The following is a 17117-nucleotide window of genomic DNA, read 5'->3' on the forward strand; positions in this document are numbered from 1 at the left end:
GGCATGGTTGGTATTCTAGCAGGCACTACTTTCTCTGATTGTGCACCTGTCATTATCTCCCTGGAGGACCCTTGGAGGCACGACAAACGTTTGAGCAACCAGGTCCCAAACTGCCTCATTCAGGATTCCAAGGTTTGCAACAGGATTGAGGAGATTCGGGAGAGTCTAGATTTCCACATTGGTTCAGCCCACAGGGGTTTTGGACATGGGCCTTGGAGAGATCAGCACTTTGTTGTAGGAGGCGGCACAAAGCAAACTGGCTGGCTTCAGAGAGCAGGAGAGGAGCATTCATCGAAGCCTTGCATCCCTGCAATGGCTTCAGGAGAGTACCCCGGATAGCCCGTGGATTAAGGCCCAGATGGTTGCGGCCCGTGCAGAGCTTATCTCCATTTGAGGAGGGGAGGGTGGACTACACGTACCATGCTAGAGCTTCCTTTTGGATACAAGTGGGAGGCAAGGGGTCACTCGAGATTTCTTTGAGATTACACGCCCACATGAAAGAGGATGGTGTCCACAAATCGCGAGGCCATGATGGATCCATATTTGCCGATCCCCCCCATTAGGTGCGAGCCATTGCCAGGGATTTCTTCCATTCCCTTCTTACGGGTTCCCCCCTATCCTCTCACATGATGGATGTGCGTGAGCAAGTTTGGTGGCATACAAGAGCGGTGGTACCCCTTTACTTCACAGAGGAGCTTGCGGAGGCTCTGCAAGCATTCCCCTGGGGGTAAATGCCCAAGCGAGGATGGGCTTCCTGTTTCCTTATTTCTTCATCGTTGGGATCTCATGGAAGGCAGCTTCAAAGCTGCCTTCAATGAGATTATGACCACCAGCTTCATGCCGGAGAGGCTGTCAAAGGGACTAATTCATTTGATTCCCAAGGAGGGTGGTGACAGATTGGAGATTCAGTAGTGAAGACCCATCACCCTCCTAGAGATCGCACATAAAATCTTGGCCAAATCAATCAGCCAGCAATTGCAGCCTTTCCTCCCCGGATTCCGTGAAGACCTAGATCAAAAGTGAGACAATATCAATAATAACCCATGTTTCACTTATATACAAGAAGGAGAACTATCAAATCCTACTGCCTCAACCTAGCTGAAGTGGTCGCCTCCCAAAAAATAGATGATGTCTAGAATGCTCTGATCCTAAACAAAATGTGTTTGTGTGCCATGAATCAAATCACATGAAATAGTTTGTGGGATCCTATACCACCAAGACATACCTAGTCCTAATCCCAAGGCTCCCCTAACCCTACCAAATTAGGCCACTAATCTCAAGGATTAGTACTAGGTACGTAATATACCCCCTAAGAGGGGTGCGGGCTAGCTCACCTCCCAACCAGAGGTTCTATGACTCCCCCGAGCTAGGTTGACTCCCCCCCCACAGATCAATGCTTGACAACCTAACAATCCTAGCAACTGTATTATCTGCCTGATAGAGAAGCCTATCTGTGCTCTGGTATAGTTGTGGCTAGCGTCTCCCGATACTTCTAGGTCTTTAGACTAGGATTTTTTATTTTTATTTTTCAAAAAACAAACTTCTATTAAGTATGAAAAAAACATACAACAATCACAGCTATAAGCCAGAAAAGAATAGAATCACCCCAATATGTAAGGTGATTTCAACCATTGAGGAGCATCATCATGCCATGTAAGACCTGTGGCACTAAAGGAAAAGAGAATGCCATGGTCCCATTCCCACATAAATATCACACGCTTCGCCTACGCAAAACTAGAGGGCCCCTGAATGCGAGCCCAAGTAGCCATAAGAGTATGGATGATATCACCCCATATAGTACTAATGCACTAAGACCCAAAAATCTGGACACCCTTAATAGCCTCGGTGCATCTAGCTCTCCAGATTTGCCATGCTGTAATACTGGCCCAACGGGTGCCAATCCTTTGTCTAGGGGGTGTATAATCAGAGTGAGGAACATCCTACAATAAACCATGCTGGGCAATACCTCTACGAATGAAGATAGCAGAATCTGTACCACTACCCTCATAAAAAAGCTCGGACCAGACTGGGAGAGCCAAGCAACTGCCCCCCAAGTCACATGCATGGCTCGGCCACTCAATTTGCCCATAAGTTGGGCTACGGGACCCCAAATCTGCATAGGTGCTGCATCCCCATAAATAATGTTGTACGGTCTCAAAATCTGCCGCACACCTAGGACAGGAAGGTGCTACACCGAAAACTGATCTCCACTGATTGGTGGGGAGACCACCATGTAAGAATAACCAAAAGAAATGGGAGATTTGGCTCCTTCTGTATGAGTGTCAAAGTCTATGCCAATATCTGCGCTATATCACTGGAGAAACATCATAGCTCTTCCAATGAGAGGCCTGAGAGTAGGGATCCTATGCATCTATCGAGTGAGGAGAAGCCTGGCATTCCGGACAGTGAAACTGAAAAAGGAAGGCTTTTCAAAGGATCGAAGGCATCAATCCACTCCCACTCTCCTGGATCCCACTGAAGATATCTCATAGGACTGCCACCATATAACCACAAACACCAAGAGCCATGAGTCACTATCTCTGAGGAGAAGGGTCAACGAACCAGTGCTTCCCCGAGCGACCAACAATCCTCACTGGACTAAGCCTAGTATCTGGGATGATCTCCTCCATACTACATCTCCTCAATCTCCAACTAGGCATGATAGAATAAATGAGGCAATCTGTATCCTCCTGGCCCGGGAGAGCAATGACCTGTAGAGGTATGCCTATCCTCGAAAAAACTCCCAGCCAACTCGGATGATAGTCTCCGTGAAAGGTCCCAGAAAGGCCACTCATGCGGAATAGTTGCATCAATCTGATCAATACGAATGCGACAGCCCCTAAGATGCTGAATGGATGCAACTCTCCGATCCTCCGGAAGACTCTTAAAGGTCTTCCAAAAAAGAACTGTGTATGCGCATCTCTCCTATCCTGACCATTGCATATAACGAGATGCACCAAGTGGTCGACCAGCCTCATCCCTAATGAACTCGTTCCACAATATAGTTGTCGGTTAGCCTCGTCCAAAGACCTAGGAAGCCTTTGTCGCAAAAACTATCTCATGCTTCTCCATGCTCTGACAATGGCTGCAATAAGAGGGGAAGATGGTGCCCTAATATCACCCTCTGTGAACAAAAAACGTGTGCTAGGCATCCAGTCTCTCCCGACCCTGGGTGTGCATCCGGAAATCTGAGACAAGAAAAAATCCTTCCAAGGCTCAGTGCCTGGTAGGAAACCTCTGACCACAAGTTTGCAGAGCAAACGCCCTGCACTCAACATCCGGATCGATAATTTTCAAGCCCCCCTCTCTTTTGGGCTGAATAACTGTGAGCCAAGCTACCCTGGCACGAGTGTCTGAGGTGCCATCCAAACCCAACCAGAGAAAATTACGGATCAATCTCCGCGATTGGCCAATGCACGCACGAGAGAAGCACCAACAAGAGGCAATAAACCAAGCTGAGGCAAGAAAAACCTGATTAGCCACCAAAGCTCTAGAGGCTAAATCTAATCTCCTGGAGCTCCAATGGAGGAGCTTCTTCCGGATACTCATAAGTACCGGAGCAAACTGCTTTGTAGGAGAAATATCAATCCCAACTTGGCATCCCAAATATCTAGCAGTGCATCCTCTACTAATCCAAGTAAAACCAAGCTCTGCACCCCAATCAACTCTCGGTGAATCACTAACCCAAAAACCAAGAGATTTGTGCCAATTAATGAGCCTCTGCTGCCAAACAGAACTCCTCTAGTGCTACCCGGAAGGAACATAAGCATATATGTGAAGCCTCCAAAAAGTGGGCTGTGTCATCAGCTAACTCAGAGTCAACCAATTCCTCTTGACTGCCAAAATACAACCTCAATCCCGAAATACCAGCGGTGGAGCGGAGAAAGATGCTCATAGCCTCTACAACTATGATATATAATAATGGGGCTAATGGGCGGCCCTGTCGTACAAAGCGAGAAATCTGAAACCGCTCTCCTCGATCACCGCAAGCAAGAACTCTATTGTGGGCATCACGATACATGCATGAAACTCCCTTGATCCATCTCTGAGAGAAGCCCATATGGCTAAGAGTACCCTCAAGGAAGTCCCAATCCACTCTATCATGGGCCTTCTCAAAATCCAAGAGCAAAATGGCTAAGGGCTGATTGCTCGCTTTAGCCCATTCGACGGCCTCCCGAAACGAGAAAATGTTATCAAAGATACTCCTGCCGTGTAGGAATCCATTCTGAGAATCAGGAATAACATCCTACAAAATTCGCTGCAATCTGTTGGCTGCAATCTGCCTTAGCAAGAATCTTATAGGCAGTCCCAAGTAAGGTGATAGGTCTCCACTGGCCAATCAAGGTCTTATCCCCGCTCTTAGGAATAAGATAAATAAGCCCCTCAGTGAGAGAAGAAGGCATAGAACCTCTGTCCCACATCTCCTGCAAAGCCAATGCTATCTCAACCCCGATCTCATCCAAAAAAGTAATGAAAAAAATAGGGGAGATGCCATCCTTCCCTGGACACTTACCATGAGGTAAGGCATGAAGAGCATGACTGAACTCCTGCATAGAAAAAGGGGCATCCAGAGCGGCACACATCTCCTCAGTGATCAAATGTGGCAATGCATTCCGAACCTTCCTCTGTGCCCTGTGTCTCAAATCAGAATGCGGCTCAGCACTAAGAAGCTGGTGATAGAAATCAGTGGCAATCTGTCTAACCATAAGAGAATCCTAGCCTCAAATAGCCCTACGACGTGTGGTGCCATGATCAATCTGCTGGGACAACAAGGTAATGGATCTTCTTGGATGTCTCGAACATCGCATTTCCCAAAGTTGTGTGAACCTCTCGAAATACTCGTCAAGGTGATTCTTGAGCCAATAAAAGCATTGAGAGCATTGGATTCATATGGTACTCTCTCTCATGATGGCCAAACCGATGTAAAAGCTTTTACCCTGTCACCTCTGTACATAGAGGCAGCCTCAGTTCTGCATAAGAGAGACGAGAAGTTTTAAAACTTCTGGGTCGGAGACTTTTGGTCAAAGACCACTTGGTTTACCCTAAGTTTTTACGGACTTTCTGATGCTTTTTGAGTGAGGTACCCACAAAGATAAGTAATGCTCCAAGGTGGGCGACATCCACGGAGGCATCATATGCTCTATAGGTGGATGAAATTCCAAAGAGCCACTTGTTCTCTGGATTTTTAAAATCGAAGGGAAATCCACCTGTCCTATGGGCTGCAAATCATGGTGGACATGGGATAGGTTAGATTTATACTTCCTAATGAGTGGAAGTAAACCTCTTGTTGAGGAGGTGGTGTGTCTATCTTCAGGGACATGTGGGGACACTGGAAAGGACACACAAAGAACTGGCAGTGGAGTTGAATACTTGCCCCACGGTTAGACTTAACTTTTAGTCGGTCAAATTTCTTACCTTTGTGAGAATTTGGACGTATCACCCGAAATCCTTTGTGGATGAGAAAGGTGTTATGAAGTCCCAAAAATTCAATTAGTTGTATCTTCATAGGATCACTGTGAGAATTGATTGATAGGATCTTTCTGATTTTGGGACTACTTGTACTATCATGGAGAGTCTCCGAGCGTTGTTGAGATTCTAGTAGGCAATGACATGAGGAAGTTATTGTGAAAAGCTTGCCTTGAGTTCACACCTGATTTAGTGGGGTGAAAAGTAGCTTGAACCAATTTGTCTGTGACAATTGGTTTCATGAGACAGGCTACTTATGGTTTGCATTTGGAGAGCAAGCAAAATCCATAAGTCCCTATTGCCTTCATTATGGATTGATGAGGAAATGCATAATGACTCCAGGTTTCAAGACTTTTAGGCCAAGAAATGAATGTAACTTGGGAGTATGCTTGTTCTCAGTGAACAAGTTGCTTCAATTGAAAATCCTCTTCTACGAGCCATGAGCCCAGGGGTAGGATGGAGGAAATTTCAGATATTGGTCTAGCTTCATGAGGCTTTGGAAGTTCTTTTGTATTGTAAGCTTTCTTGTTCATCTCATGGGATCTCCACTAGAGACTTCTATGGGAATTCATTTTGTGTGAGGGCACATTCTCGTGGAAGAGAGGAGATCGAGGCAAGGAGAGAAGGCTGGTAGCTAAGTCTCTGCCATACCAAAAGCGAGTTGGAAATTTTTCCTAACAGACTTAAGTCAATGATTGATTGGCTTTTAGCATCTTTAGGGGGAAAGCTCCATTAAATAAGAACAAGGACCTCATGGTAACTAGGGCCAATTCTAGTGAAAGGAAGAAATTTCCAGCCGAAAGACGAAGAGAAGCAACAAAGCCTATTGACCATTGAATTGATTTGGATTAAGATCCCAATTCAGCCCTTGGTTTGGGTTGTTGACAGAGGGGATCTTGTGATCAGATTGTAGTACTTTCAGGTGCCTATTTTGCGGAGCTACATGGGTTGCTTTCCTGGGCTTTTTGCACACATGGATGCATGTACCACATGGTGTCACCAACATGGCTTTGATAGAGCTATTGGTGGATTGTACGATCAGTGAGAGGGTGCATAGGTCTATGCATGAGGCAGGAGCGTTGGTGCAACTTGCTATGGATGTTTGGGTTGATTTAGTTAACAATGAAGTACAAGCCTGTCCTCGTAGTTCTGTACACGAAATGAAGTGCAAACTCGGGAGGCTCACCTAAATATATGTAAGTATGGCACGTGAGTTCAAATGAAGAGTTTTTAGTTCAAAATTTTAAGGTGAATTTACGATTTTGAAAAAAAGCTTGTAAGTACATAAAGAAAAAGGGATCCTTTTATTCATCAAAAATTAACAGGTAAGGGGTTTTTTAAATACCCTATGAACACATGTGATACATAAGGTTTCTTAGTAGTGCACCCCCGAAAATGCAAAAGGAAGGCACTGACAACTTCTTACCGCAAAGTTGGCTAATGATTGCTGACAAGCACTTGCACAGATAGTTTAGCGTGAACTAAACTGCGCAAAGGATTGGTGCTAGGGTTGTTCTTGGTGGGACTAGTTACATTTCAGTTTTTTCCTTGTATCCAAGTCCGACCTTTGAGTTAGGAAGGAATTGGATTGGTAAGCAAGTTAGCACATAAGAATTTTGTCATTGCAATAGCAAGGATCCACTACAAGGGTTTACATTGCCTTAGGTAAAGGCTAGTTGATTGTCTCCTACTTGGATTCACGAGGACATGAATCTAATAGAAGGGAGAGACAATGTTACATCCCTAACAAAGCCCACGGCCAATGTTGACAGGGGGTTAGGATTAGGGCTTAGCTAGGCAAGTGGGCTAACACGCCCTACCCAAGGGCTAAGGGATAGCAAGGATGAGGTCTACATTGGCCAAAGGTCAATAAAAAGCTAATTAGAGGCTAATTGTGGCTAAGGGGTTAATAATAGAAGCAATGGATCAAATATAGCTATATAAGTGAGTTTGGGCTCACGTATGATTAGGCCACTATTGTTTGTGGTTGTGAGACCAAAAGAAATCTATGATGGAGGTTTGGAAGGTGCCTTGTCAGCTCTGTCTCTCGAAGTATTGCCTCAACATGACCTCTCTTTGGTGGCAAAGCTCCAAGTTGCTTGGAAAGTGTTAATTCTTTGACCGATGAGGGAAGCCTCAACATTTTTTATTTGTAAATTCAGCTTTGCTTTGCAAGCTCATAGTCAAAAGCTTTTTACCAAGAAATGAGCCATGGAAGGAATTTTTCTATCGTGGTATCCTTTCCTTTATGTGGAATGAAGCAATCCAAGATGATGCTGGCATGACTCTTGGAGCTTTAGGATACATGCAGTGGTCCAACGGGACACTGCTCTAATTGGATCATGGGAAGGCTTTCAATAGCCTTTTTTGAGGACATAAGGTGTAAGGGGTTTGCCTCGTCCAAATCCTCCCAAGATCTAAACACCGGCTAAACCGTGATTAAGGCCGGTGCTAGCTCACCACCCAACCACGGTCTATATCCACAGACATCCCTCGAGCCCAGGGGCTAAGGCTCCAGTCCCACAGATCCATACCACCAACGCTACGGCCTTTGGCAAGACACATGTGCATCGCTGTGGACTTGCACAAGAGTAGCACTACCACTCATGCCCAGGTACAGACCATAAACGACGATACTTCTCTGAACCACAAGAGTAGAAGTACCACTCATGATCCAAGTACAGACTGTAAACAACAATACTTCTCTAAACCAGTCCCCTAAGTGGATCCTATGGCCTAAAATAGAAATCCAGCTATTAATAACCATATTGGGATTAGAAATGAGCCTTAACCACCTAGAATCAACCTGCCTCCCTAATGTCAGGGCTCTCTCAAACCCCTCGATTAGGCCTACCAACCAGAGGTTAGCATCAGGTACATAACATAAGAAGTCAAGTAGTGCACCATCTTAGAGGGATCAGCAGGAGGATTGTACACATTGACACCAGCTTTCCCCTTGGAGTGGTCCATAGGAGATATAAAACCCATTGGAGCAGTTAGATGGTTAGGCGTTTTTCCAGTACAGGTGTTCCTTTTCAAGTGATTGGTACTTTTGGAGGAAGAAGGGACACTTCAATTTTTTATTAAGTTAGTCTAGAGGCAAGATGTAGAGGTGCCGAATTGAGGATATTTTTCAAGATTCACAAATTAAGCCTGTCAGGATTGTTGCCCAGGTTTGGAAGCGTCCCACTTCGAAAACATACCTTGGAAACTTTGGTTATTTGGAGGATGCTCTATCAGACATCTAAAGCCAGATACAGGAGAATGGGAGTGGACTCCGTAAATTGATCCTCTCATTACCATGCCTTTCTTTCACTATACAGTCTGAAATGCCAAGAGATTTGGATCCAGGGGGAGTAGACATGGCACGATCCCTTTGATAGAGAGGAGGCTCTCGACACCCCTTTCTTTGCTTACACCGCACAGCTGGACAGCAGCAGATGCCCGCAATCAAGGGCACTCTAGCAGCAGCATAACACTGGCCGACACTGGCCGTCTCAGGGCCTCCCTCCTCAATTTCTCTCAGATTTCTGGAAGAGGCTATGGGACAGTTTTCGGCCACAAAAGATCACACTCTTTCTGTGAGCTGACACATCGGAGCTTAGTGGTTGGCACTTGGCTGCCCAGCAGTTGTTCGAGGTGTGGCCATCTCCAAGAGTCCCAGCGACATTGCCTTTGGGATCGCCCGAAGGTTCAACAGGTTCAAAGGATTCTCTGCATTTCCACTACAGACCGGGCCCCCTCCCACCAAGGCCGTCGTGGCATATGAGGAGGATGGTGGGGGACTTGCCTTGCAGGCCTCTCATCTCCATATCTCTGTAGTTCCAGTTCCAACTCCCTCCACTCATCATTCGACTCCCGGTTCCTGCCAGAGAATGGTAGATTTGCAGCAGTATTGTTGCATGGCATATTTGGAGAGCTCGCTTTAACGAGGACATCAAGGGCACCCTCACCCTACCAGCGGAGTCCATCTAGAGCATCTGGCTTGATATCAATCATACCCTCCAGTGGAGGGTGGGGGGAGGGGAGCTTCTGGGCAGCTTTCACAGCACCGCGAGGCCTGCTTGAGGATTTGGCATCACGGTCCTTTTCTCACTGACAGTGGTGGTGAACCCACTTGGCATTATAGACCACCTGTGTGGTTGTCCCCTCTCCCCCCCACCCCCCCCCCCAAATTTTATGAGCTAGCCTTCTCCTCCTAATAGAAGGATCTCTTTCCCGGAAAAAAAAAAAAAGAAAAAGAAGAAGAAGAAACCCCCTTTGGAAGAAGTGATCCTTTTATGGCATTGAGTATAAATCTTGACAAAGAAGGCACTAACTTGTAGATATCATTTGACCTTAGCAACCTGTTATCAGCCAACTCCCTTCCTTTCTGCTGATACCCAGCTCATCTTTTTGTTGCCTCGTCCCATTTCTTACGTTTGAAAGCAGCTCTCCTATCAATTCTTGTAATTGTAAACCCATCCATAGTCAATCTTCCTTAACTGTGAATTGTGATGCCTTTTCTTAGTTTTTAAAAGAAAGAGAATGAATGTGAAAAAGCTTCACAAAGTCATGAATTGGTCTGTGGATACATGGTTCATGGAATCTTCAATGTTCCAAAACTCTCTCAGTGTGATCAAGTCTTTCAATGAAGGTTGCACTGAATTGTTCAGTACTTAATAAGTCTGTAAACAAGGTGACAAGAACCCTCTGCTCATAGCTAGTTTGGCCATAACTCTGCTCTACTTGTTACCACCCACCAGCATTGAACTTGCAGGCTTCAGCCTTAGCTGCTTCTAAGGAGACAAGGCAATGGGCATGCCGTGATTAGCATAATCCAGTATATGGAATTATAAGCAACTTTAGAAACAAAAAACAATATCAATCCACCTAAAAAAATTCTAGAGGATAGCAGTCAGTTTCAAAAATTTCAACATGGAGAAAACTAGGAAGATCTAGCATGAGAAACTTGATGAATCTACTATTCAGACTGACGCAGCATCAAAGGAACAGAATATCTAACCAGATCTACGCCGAAGACGACAATAAGAGCCACCAAGGCAGAGAGAACTTGAAACTGACTCAGTTGCAAGGTCTGCCATAACGCTATGCTACCAACGGATGCAGCTAGTTGTAGGTTCCTCCGCACTTTCCCAAGTGTTGTGTCAACTGGAGACAAGAAACGGCTTGCCTCGATATCATTTAAGCGCAAATCTGCAATAGAATATAGCCTCTGGGGAACCTGCACACAAAGAATCATTCCTATTCCTTAAAAGACAATAGAAAAGGACAGGAATTGTTTTGTGGCAACCCTATATCATCTTTCAACTTTTTCCTAAAGCACATATCATGAAGGAAGAAAGAAGAAAGAATGAAATTTTATTAACATTTTACAACAGGCCACAAGGGTCAACAAGACTATCTAACTCAAACATGCACAATGGCATGTAGCAAAACTTTAAAAAACACAATTAACAAAAAGTGGAAGCTATGCAGCCTCCATCCAAATGTGGAGATAGAAGCCATGCAGCCCTTCATCCAAATGTTGTGCACATCAGGCAGCCAGTCCACGTTATTTCAGGACCCTCATGTGTGCAAAGAAGGCTGAAAGTTATGTAGTGGGCCGGTGCAGTGAGATGGTAATTGATTGAACTCTTACAGAATGGCAAGTATGAACATTATGGTTACCAAAGAAAAGAAATGGAAAAATCTGTCAATGATTTACACCTTCGTTTTCATAATCATACAAAGGCTTCAGAGCACAGCTGATAGAGATGCATGTAAAGTTTGATCATGGATGTTCAAAAACATTGGACCATGTAAATGGGTATCAGATAAAGGCACTTGAGACGTGTACATAGGATATTCTAGCGATTTTTTGAACTTTGCCCAAAGGTGTGAGACATGGCCTAACAAACCTACCACTTGCCATTATTTCAATCATATCTCAAATTAAGTTGCAACAACTTTTCAGATAAGCATAGCTTTTAGAAGCACACGAAAAAAGTTCATCGAAAGTGCTCAAACAATGTCTTGAAGACTAACCCTCTCGAAAATTGGTCATGTAGCCTTAGTGTTTTATTGGACTCAGCCTTGAATTTCAAGACTATAAGCATTTGATATTCATAAGTGACATGGAAGGATGTACTCCACGGTGAGCTCCCCATACTGCTGAACTGTGAACCCCCTCCGTGTGCGACCTTCACCCGTCTCCCTTCTCCTCACCGCCCTCTTTTCAACAGCCTCCGTCCTGCCCACTAGGCCCCCTCCTATTTCGCCCTCCCTTCCGCCCGTTTCCCTCCTGCCCTCGTGCTGCGCCTTCCTAGCCTGCCAGCACACCCAGCCCCCGCCCCACCCCCCCCCCCCCACCCCGCGCGCCGTGCCCTTCCACCTCCACCCAGCCCTCCGCTCCCCTTCTCATTCCATCTCCCTTGATTCCAAGTTCCGCCATTGCTCCTCCACCTGCCTTTCTCTCTCCCACCTGTCCTGTTGCCTTGTTTATCTGCCCGGCCTCCTCTTCTGCCCCCGTCCTCTTCGCTGCCCTTTCCTCCCCTTCCTGCTTTCCCCTTCGCCTGCCTCCTCTTCACTGTCCTTTCCTCCTCCTTGCTCAAGTACAGATTACTCTTAATCAAGGTTCAAGTCAGCCTTTTTTCCCGAGTAACATCATGGCTAATCAATCCCCTCCACCGGGGCAAATCATCCAGTTCTCTCAACATGAGCTTGTGACCCTCTTCGCCGAAATTGGGAAAGACTCCAAGACAACACTCATTGGGAAAATCTTTGGCTCTCACCCCTCCTATATCCAAGCCCATGACTGGGTACTGGCAGCATTGCCTTCCGACTTCGCACTCCATTCTAAAGATGTAAGGCTACTTGGGAGAGGATTCTTCCAAGTAGACTTTGACGCAGAGGAGGCAGCCTCAGAAGTGCTCAAGGGAAGTCCTTTCCCTTTGGGCCCAAGGAAGATTTTCTTCCTACCCTACACAAGCTACTTCAACCCTGTCGAAGAAGACCAAAACCATTACCCTATTACACTCAGATTCCCAGGTCTCCCTCATGCTTATTGGCCATTGTTGGAGGCCATTGGGGCAGCCTTTGGGCTGGTACTACCAGTGCCCACCATGCATGCTTTTCCCACTTCTGCTACCCAGGTAGTCACTGCCTCGGCTGATGTTCCTAGGGTTATGGTGTGGGCTTGTGACAAACAGGTCTTTGAGGATTTTGTGCTGCTTCCGAAACCTAATGGTCCCTTGAAGCAACGTATGGAGACGTCGAGTAGACCTGACCACTGCCGGGTCTACTCACCAGACGGGCCACTTTGTGTGGGATTGCCCTAGGGCTAGGGGTCATAGGAGGCGGCACAAACACGCTCCCCAAGCGATAGCCTAATGCTCCACCTCGGCCCGCCTTTCGCCAAGAGTGGCGGGTCGTCTCTCATAGCCGCCCTCCAAGTGGGAATGCTGGGACACAAGATGATGCCTCTCCCAAAGACAATGTACACAGTGATGATGTATCGGGTCAGAGTAATGAGTTTGCAAAGTCATCCTCGCAAAAGGATGTTGCATCAGAACAAAATGACTATGTTAATTCCTCCTTGCTTGGGATGGACAATATGCAGGATGCAATTGGTATGGATGCACAGGACATGTTGCCATATTTTGAGGCCTTGCAGGATGTACAACAAGATATATGCCACGATGCCCTGCAAGGCACCCATGCACTGCGCACGTATGCACAAACTATGCAGAGTCCAAGACAGAGTGAAGATGCTGACACTGGACTTTGCTCCAAGGATTACCCCCTCCTAGAGCATTATGGGTGGCTGGTCCAAGCGGTTGCTCGAGTCCAGATTCAAAACCACTTCTTTTTACGATGAGGAATATCTCATGGAATGTGCAGGATCTACGAAGGCTTCCCACCCGCAGTAGGAAGCGCCTTGTTAAGGATCAGCTCCACCCTGCCATTACAAGTGGACATATGGATGTGTTGCTCCTGCAGGAGCACAAATTGGATACGACCAAGGTGGGGTATGCATCTGAGTGTTGTTGGAAATATTGTTCATCTGCAGATGGACTCCCTACATGCTTGTATCTGGCCCATTTATAAGGCCCTACACTGCATATTTATAGTGCTATTTTTGCACCATTTTTTGGACCCCTTTTTAGCATTTTTTGGCATTTTATGGACTTTGTCCTAGTCGGCCTTTAGGACTTGGCCTACCAGCTCTAGAGGACCTATATAATAGGTGCCTCAGTCCACTTCATTATTATCTCCATTTTCAGCCTTGACTTGTACATACCAGCACTCACGGGCCTCCCTCATGCTGTACCTTCAATCATATTCAGGTTCTTGATCATCTGCAGTCTACTATCTACGCATACATATTGTATTCTCTGTTTTCAGATTTACAGCAGTAGCACAAATTTTACATGGTATCAGAGCCTAGAACTGCTCTAGGACCTGTGTTTTCCTTCATGAACCTGTTGTTTACAGATTTCAGCACATAAAGACCTGCAATTCAGATCTGGGAGCTGCGTTTTCATCTGGGAGCTGCGTTTTTCATCAGAAAGCTGTGTTTTCTCAGTGGTGGTGCATTTTCTTCAATTAGGTTGTGTTTTTTCTTTACAGAGCTTTGTTTTCAGCATCTGTGGTGCCATTAAACCTTGGAGAACCATTTCTTTTCTCCCCTTCTGATTTTTTCCCACCCTCCCACCCTTGTTCTTCATCCTCATACTAGCTGTGCTCAGCTTTAGAGGAGGTCTAGCTGCTTCTAGCCCTACTTGAAGAAGAGGATTCTGCGTTTGGAGGATATGGCTTGGACTTCTTTTCTCTTCCCAGGGAATCCTATCCCCTGCTTCCTAGGCTACCACTTCATTGGTACCCTCTCCTTCTACCCCTTTGGTGGTCCCCCCATCCTTTCCTGCAGCCACTTCTTCTCTTGTTTCTCCCCTCCCACAAAACCTCTCCCCTTCTTTCTCTCATGTACAGCTCAGGGATCTCTTTCAGACCAGCCTCGTTGGCGAACCTGCAAAGATCACCGATATTCACCCTCTGAGGCGCGGATACTACCGGGTGGAGTTCGACTCACCATCGGCGTCAGACCGAGTCATGCAGCTTAGTCCCCTTGCACTGCGTATGGTGCAGGCCTTCTTTGCACGGTGGCAGCACGGCTTCAATCCTGCGTCTAACCCATTGGCTGGCGTTTTGGGCTTCCCAATGACAATTTGCTTCCGAGGCCTTAGGAAGGAGTACCTTCCTCTTCTCCCAGTGATTGGTGGTGCCATCGGGAGAGTGGAGTCCCCCCCACCGCTGCCTTGACCCTCGCAAGGGCAACTGGGATTCCATCCCTCCGCATCTGTGTGGCCTTGCCAGAGTAAGTACCGCATTGTATTTCTATTCCTAGCATCCATGGGGACCCCATACAGCAGCGCGTGGAGTATTCTGGCCTCCCAGGCCAATGCTCCATTTGCAGACATATGGGTCACTTAGCTAGAGCTTGCCCTCGCCGCCAATAATCAAGGAGACCGCCTCCAGTGGTTTCTCCCCCCGGTTCTCGTGTTGACTCTCACTAGGGGGTAGAGAGAGGGGCAGGCCCTCAGGTGAGCGCAGATCAACTAGCACAAGTTGTGTGGTTTTTGGGTAGGTTCAGCACCCACCACCCCGACTTGGCGACGAGTTGAGGCTTTCCAGTGGATCCGGAAGAGAACTCTAGTTTGCTATCTCTGTTGCGAAGTTGGCATTGATATCTCTCTCGAGCAACAGCTCGCTCCGCTTCTTCCGAGTATTCGGAAGAAGCTCTTACATTGGAGCTCGACGAGGCTCTCCCTAGCGGGCAGAGTGGTGGTGGCAAACCAGGTACTTCTAGCCACCATGTGGTACATCACTTCGTGCTGGGCCTTTTCTCGGGCATGCATTGGCCAGGTAGAGCGATTGATCCGGAACTTCTTATGGGCCGGAAGTGATGGGAGGCCAGCCAGGGCCAAGGTGGCATGGTGAGTGATCATTCAGCCATGTTGTAGAGGGGGGCTTTGCCTCATCCATCCTACTATTCAAAGCCGTGCCCTGTTGGGCAAGTTGATTGTCAAAGGACTCCTTCCTGGTGGTGAGCCCTGGAAGGATTTCTTATTGGCCCGGATCTTAGCCCATACTCCAAGCCTTGGGGGCCCGTGGCCGCAAAGTACCTGATGGATCTTCACACAGATGCGAGCCCGTGGTTTTAGCCTAGCTTTTGAGGACAGATTTGCAGCCAATTTATTTCGGGCTTGGGACCATCTCAGGCCAGCTCTCAAACAGATAGTTCCTGTTGCCTCAAAGGAGCAGCTCCGAGCCTTTGGTCTAGAACCCCCTGATCTGTTTACCTACTGGCCACATGCTAGGGGCCCGACCGCATGTATCTTGGGGAGCCTTGAGCACAGGACCAACCAAGTCTCTTGGAAATTGGATCGCACACAGGCAGTTACCCTTGGAGGAGCAGGAGCGAGGCTTGATAGGGATCCGGGGTCGAGATAGGCTCAACATCAACATTGACTCACCTATCCCTCAGGAGTGACTAATGCCTATTCCAGACCCAACCCCCCAGTGTGGTTAGAAGTGTTTACCAGACACGATATCCTCGTGACGGTCCACGAAGCAGATGAGGACAATGGTTTAATCACTTTTTCTATTGGATCCCAGGGCAGACTAGAGACATCAGAGCTTCCCTTGGAGGATTTCAAAGGCTGCACCTTGCAGAGGGTGAGGGTGATCGATTTTTAGACACAGGAATGGCACATAGATCCAACACCAGCCAACGTGGTCAGGGAGAGACTATGGCGGCTATGGATTTGGGAGTGCCGACCTCTCACGCGGTTGCAGTGAGAGCCGGGAGACTGGACTTGGCATGATCTTGCGGACCGGACTCTAGATGCCCCCTTCTTTGCATATACAGCGCGGCTAGGCCGTAGGATCCAGATGCCTGAGATTGATGGCGCACCGGCAGCAGCAACACATTCGCAGTCATAAGGCCTATCACAGCGCTTCCTTTCAGATTTTTGGAAGAGGCTTTGGGACAGCTTTCAGCCTAGAAAGATCACACTCTTTCTTTGGCTGATAGCACACAGGAGTTTGGCGGTCGGTACTTTGCTAGCAGTTGGAGGTCGGTCAGTAGCTTGTCCACGGTGCGGCCACCATCAAGAGTCTCAGTGACATTGCCTTTGGGATTGCCCGAAGGCTCAATAGATTTGGCAGCAGATTCTCCGCATCTTCGCTATGGACAAGGCATCGACTTGGATCATCACTTGGGACACTGTAGCTTGGGCCACAGAGGCTGGAGCGATCAAGTCTTATGAGGAGGATGGGGGAGGACTAGCCCTTCAGGTCTCTCGCCATCATATTGCAGCAGTACCAATCACAGCCCCTCCCACAGGTGACTGGCGGCCAGGCTCATGCCAAAGATGGGAGATTTGCAATAGCATCGCAGATTGGCACATTTGGCGTGCTAGATGCACCGAAGCCATTGAGGGTACCCACACTCTGCCCGCTAAGACCATCAGGAGATATCATTCACACTCTCCGCCATCAGTGGAGGAAGTTACAGGGAGGTTCGAACCGCATGTGGAAGCGGGGGGGAGCCTTCCTGAGACTTTGGAGGCCTGGCCCTTTCCCCACAGATAGCGGCGGTGACCCCATTT

General features: G+C 47.3%; 1 protein-coding gene across 1 annotated transcript in view; it reads right to left on the reverse strand.

Annotated features, from left to right (window-relative positions):
* Positions 1–17117, reverse strand: part of LOC147612826 (uncharacterized) — a 158342-nt gene that overhangs the window by 79512 nt on the left and 61713 nt on the right. Inside the window, exon 2 of the mRNA XM_086783468.1 lies at positions 10472–10690. Coding sequence (XP_086639594.1) covers positions 10472–10690 — 219 coding nt within the window. The remainder of the gene's footprint in view (positions 1–10471; positions 10691–17117) is intronic.

Source organism: Cibotium barometz, chromosome 45, assembly GCF_041138505.1.
Source record: "Cibotium barometz isolate CiBa-2024 chromosome 45, ASM4113850v1, whole genome shotgun sequence".
NCBI lineage: Eukaryota > Viridiplantae > Streptophyta > Polypodiopsida > Cyatheales > Cibotiaceae > Cibotium > Cibotium barometz.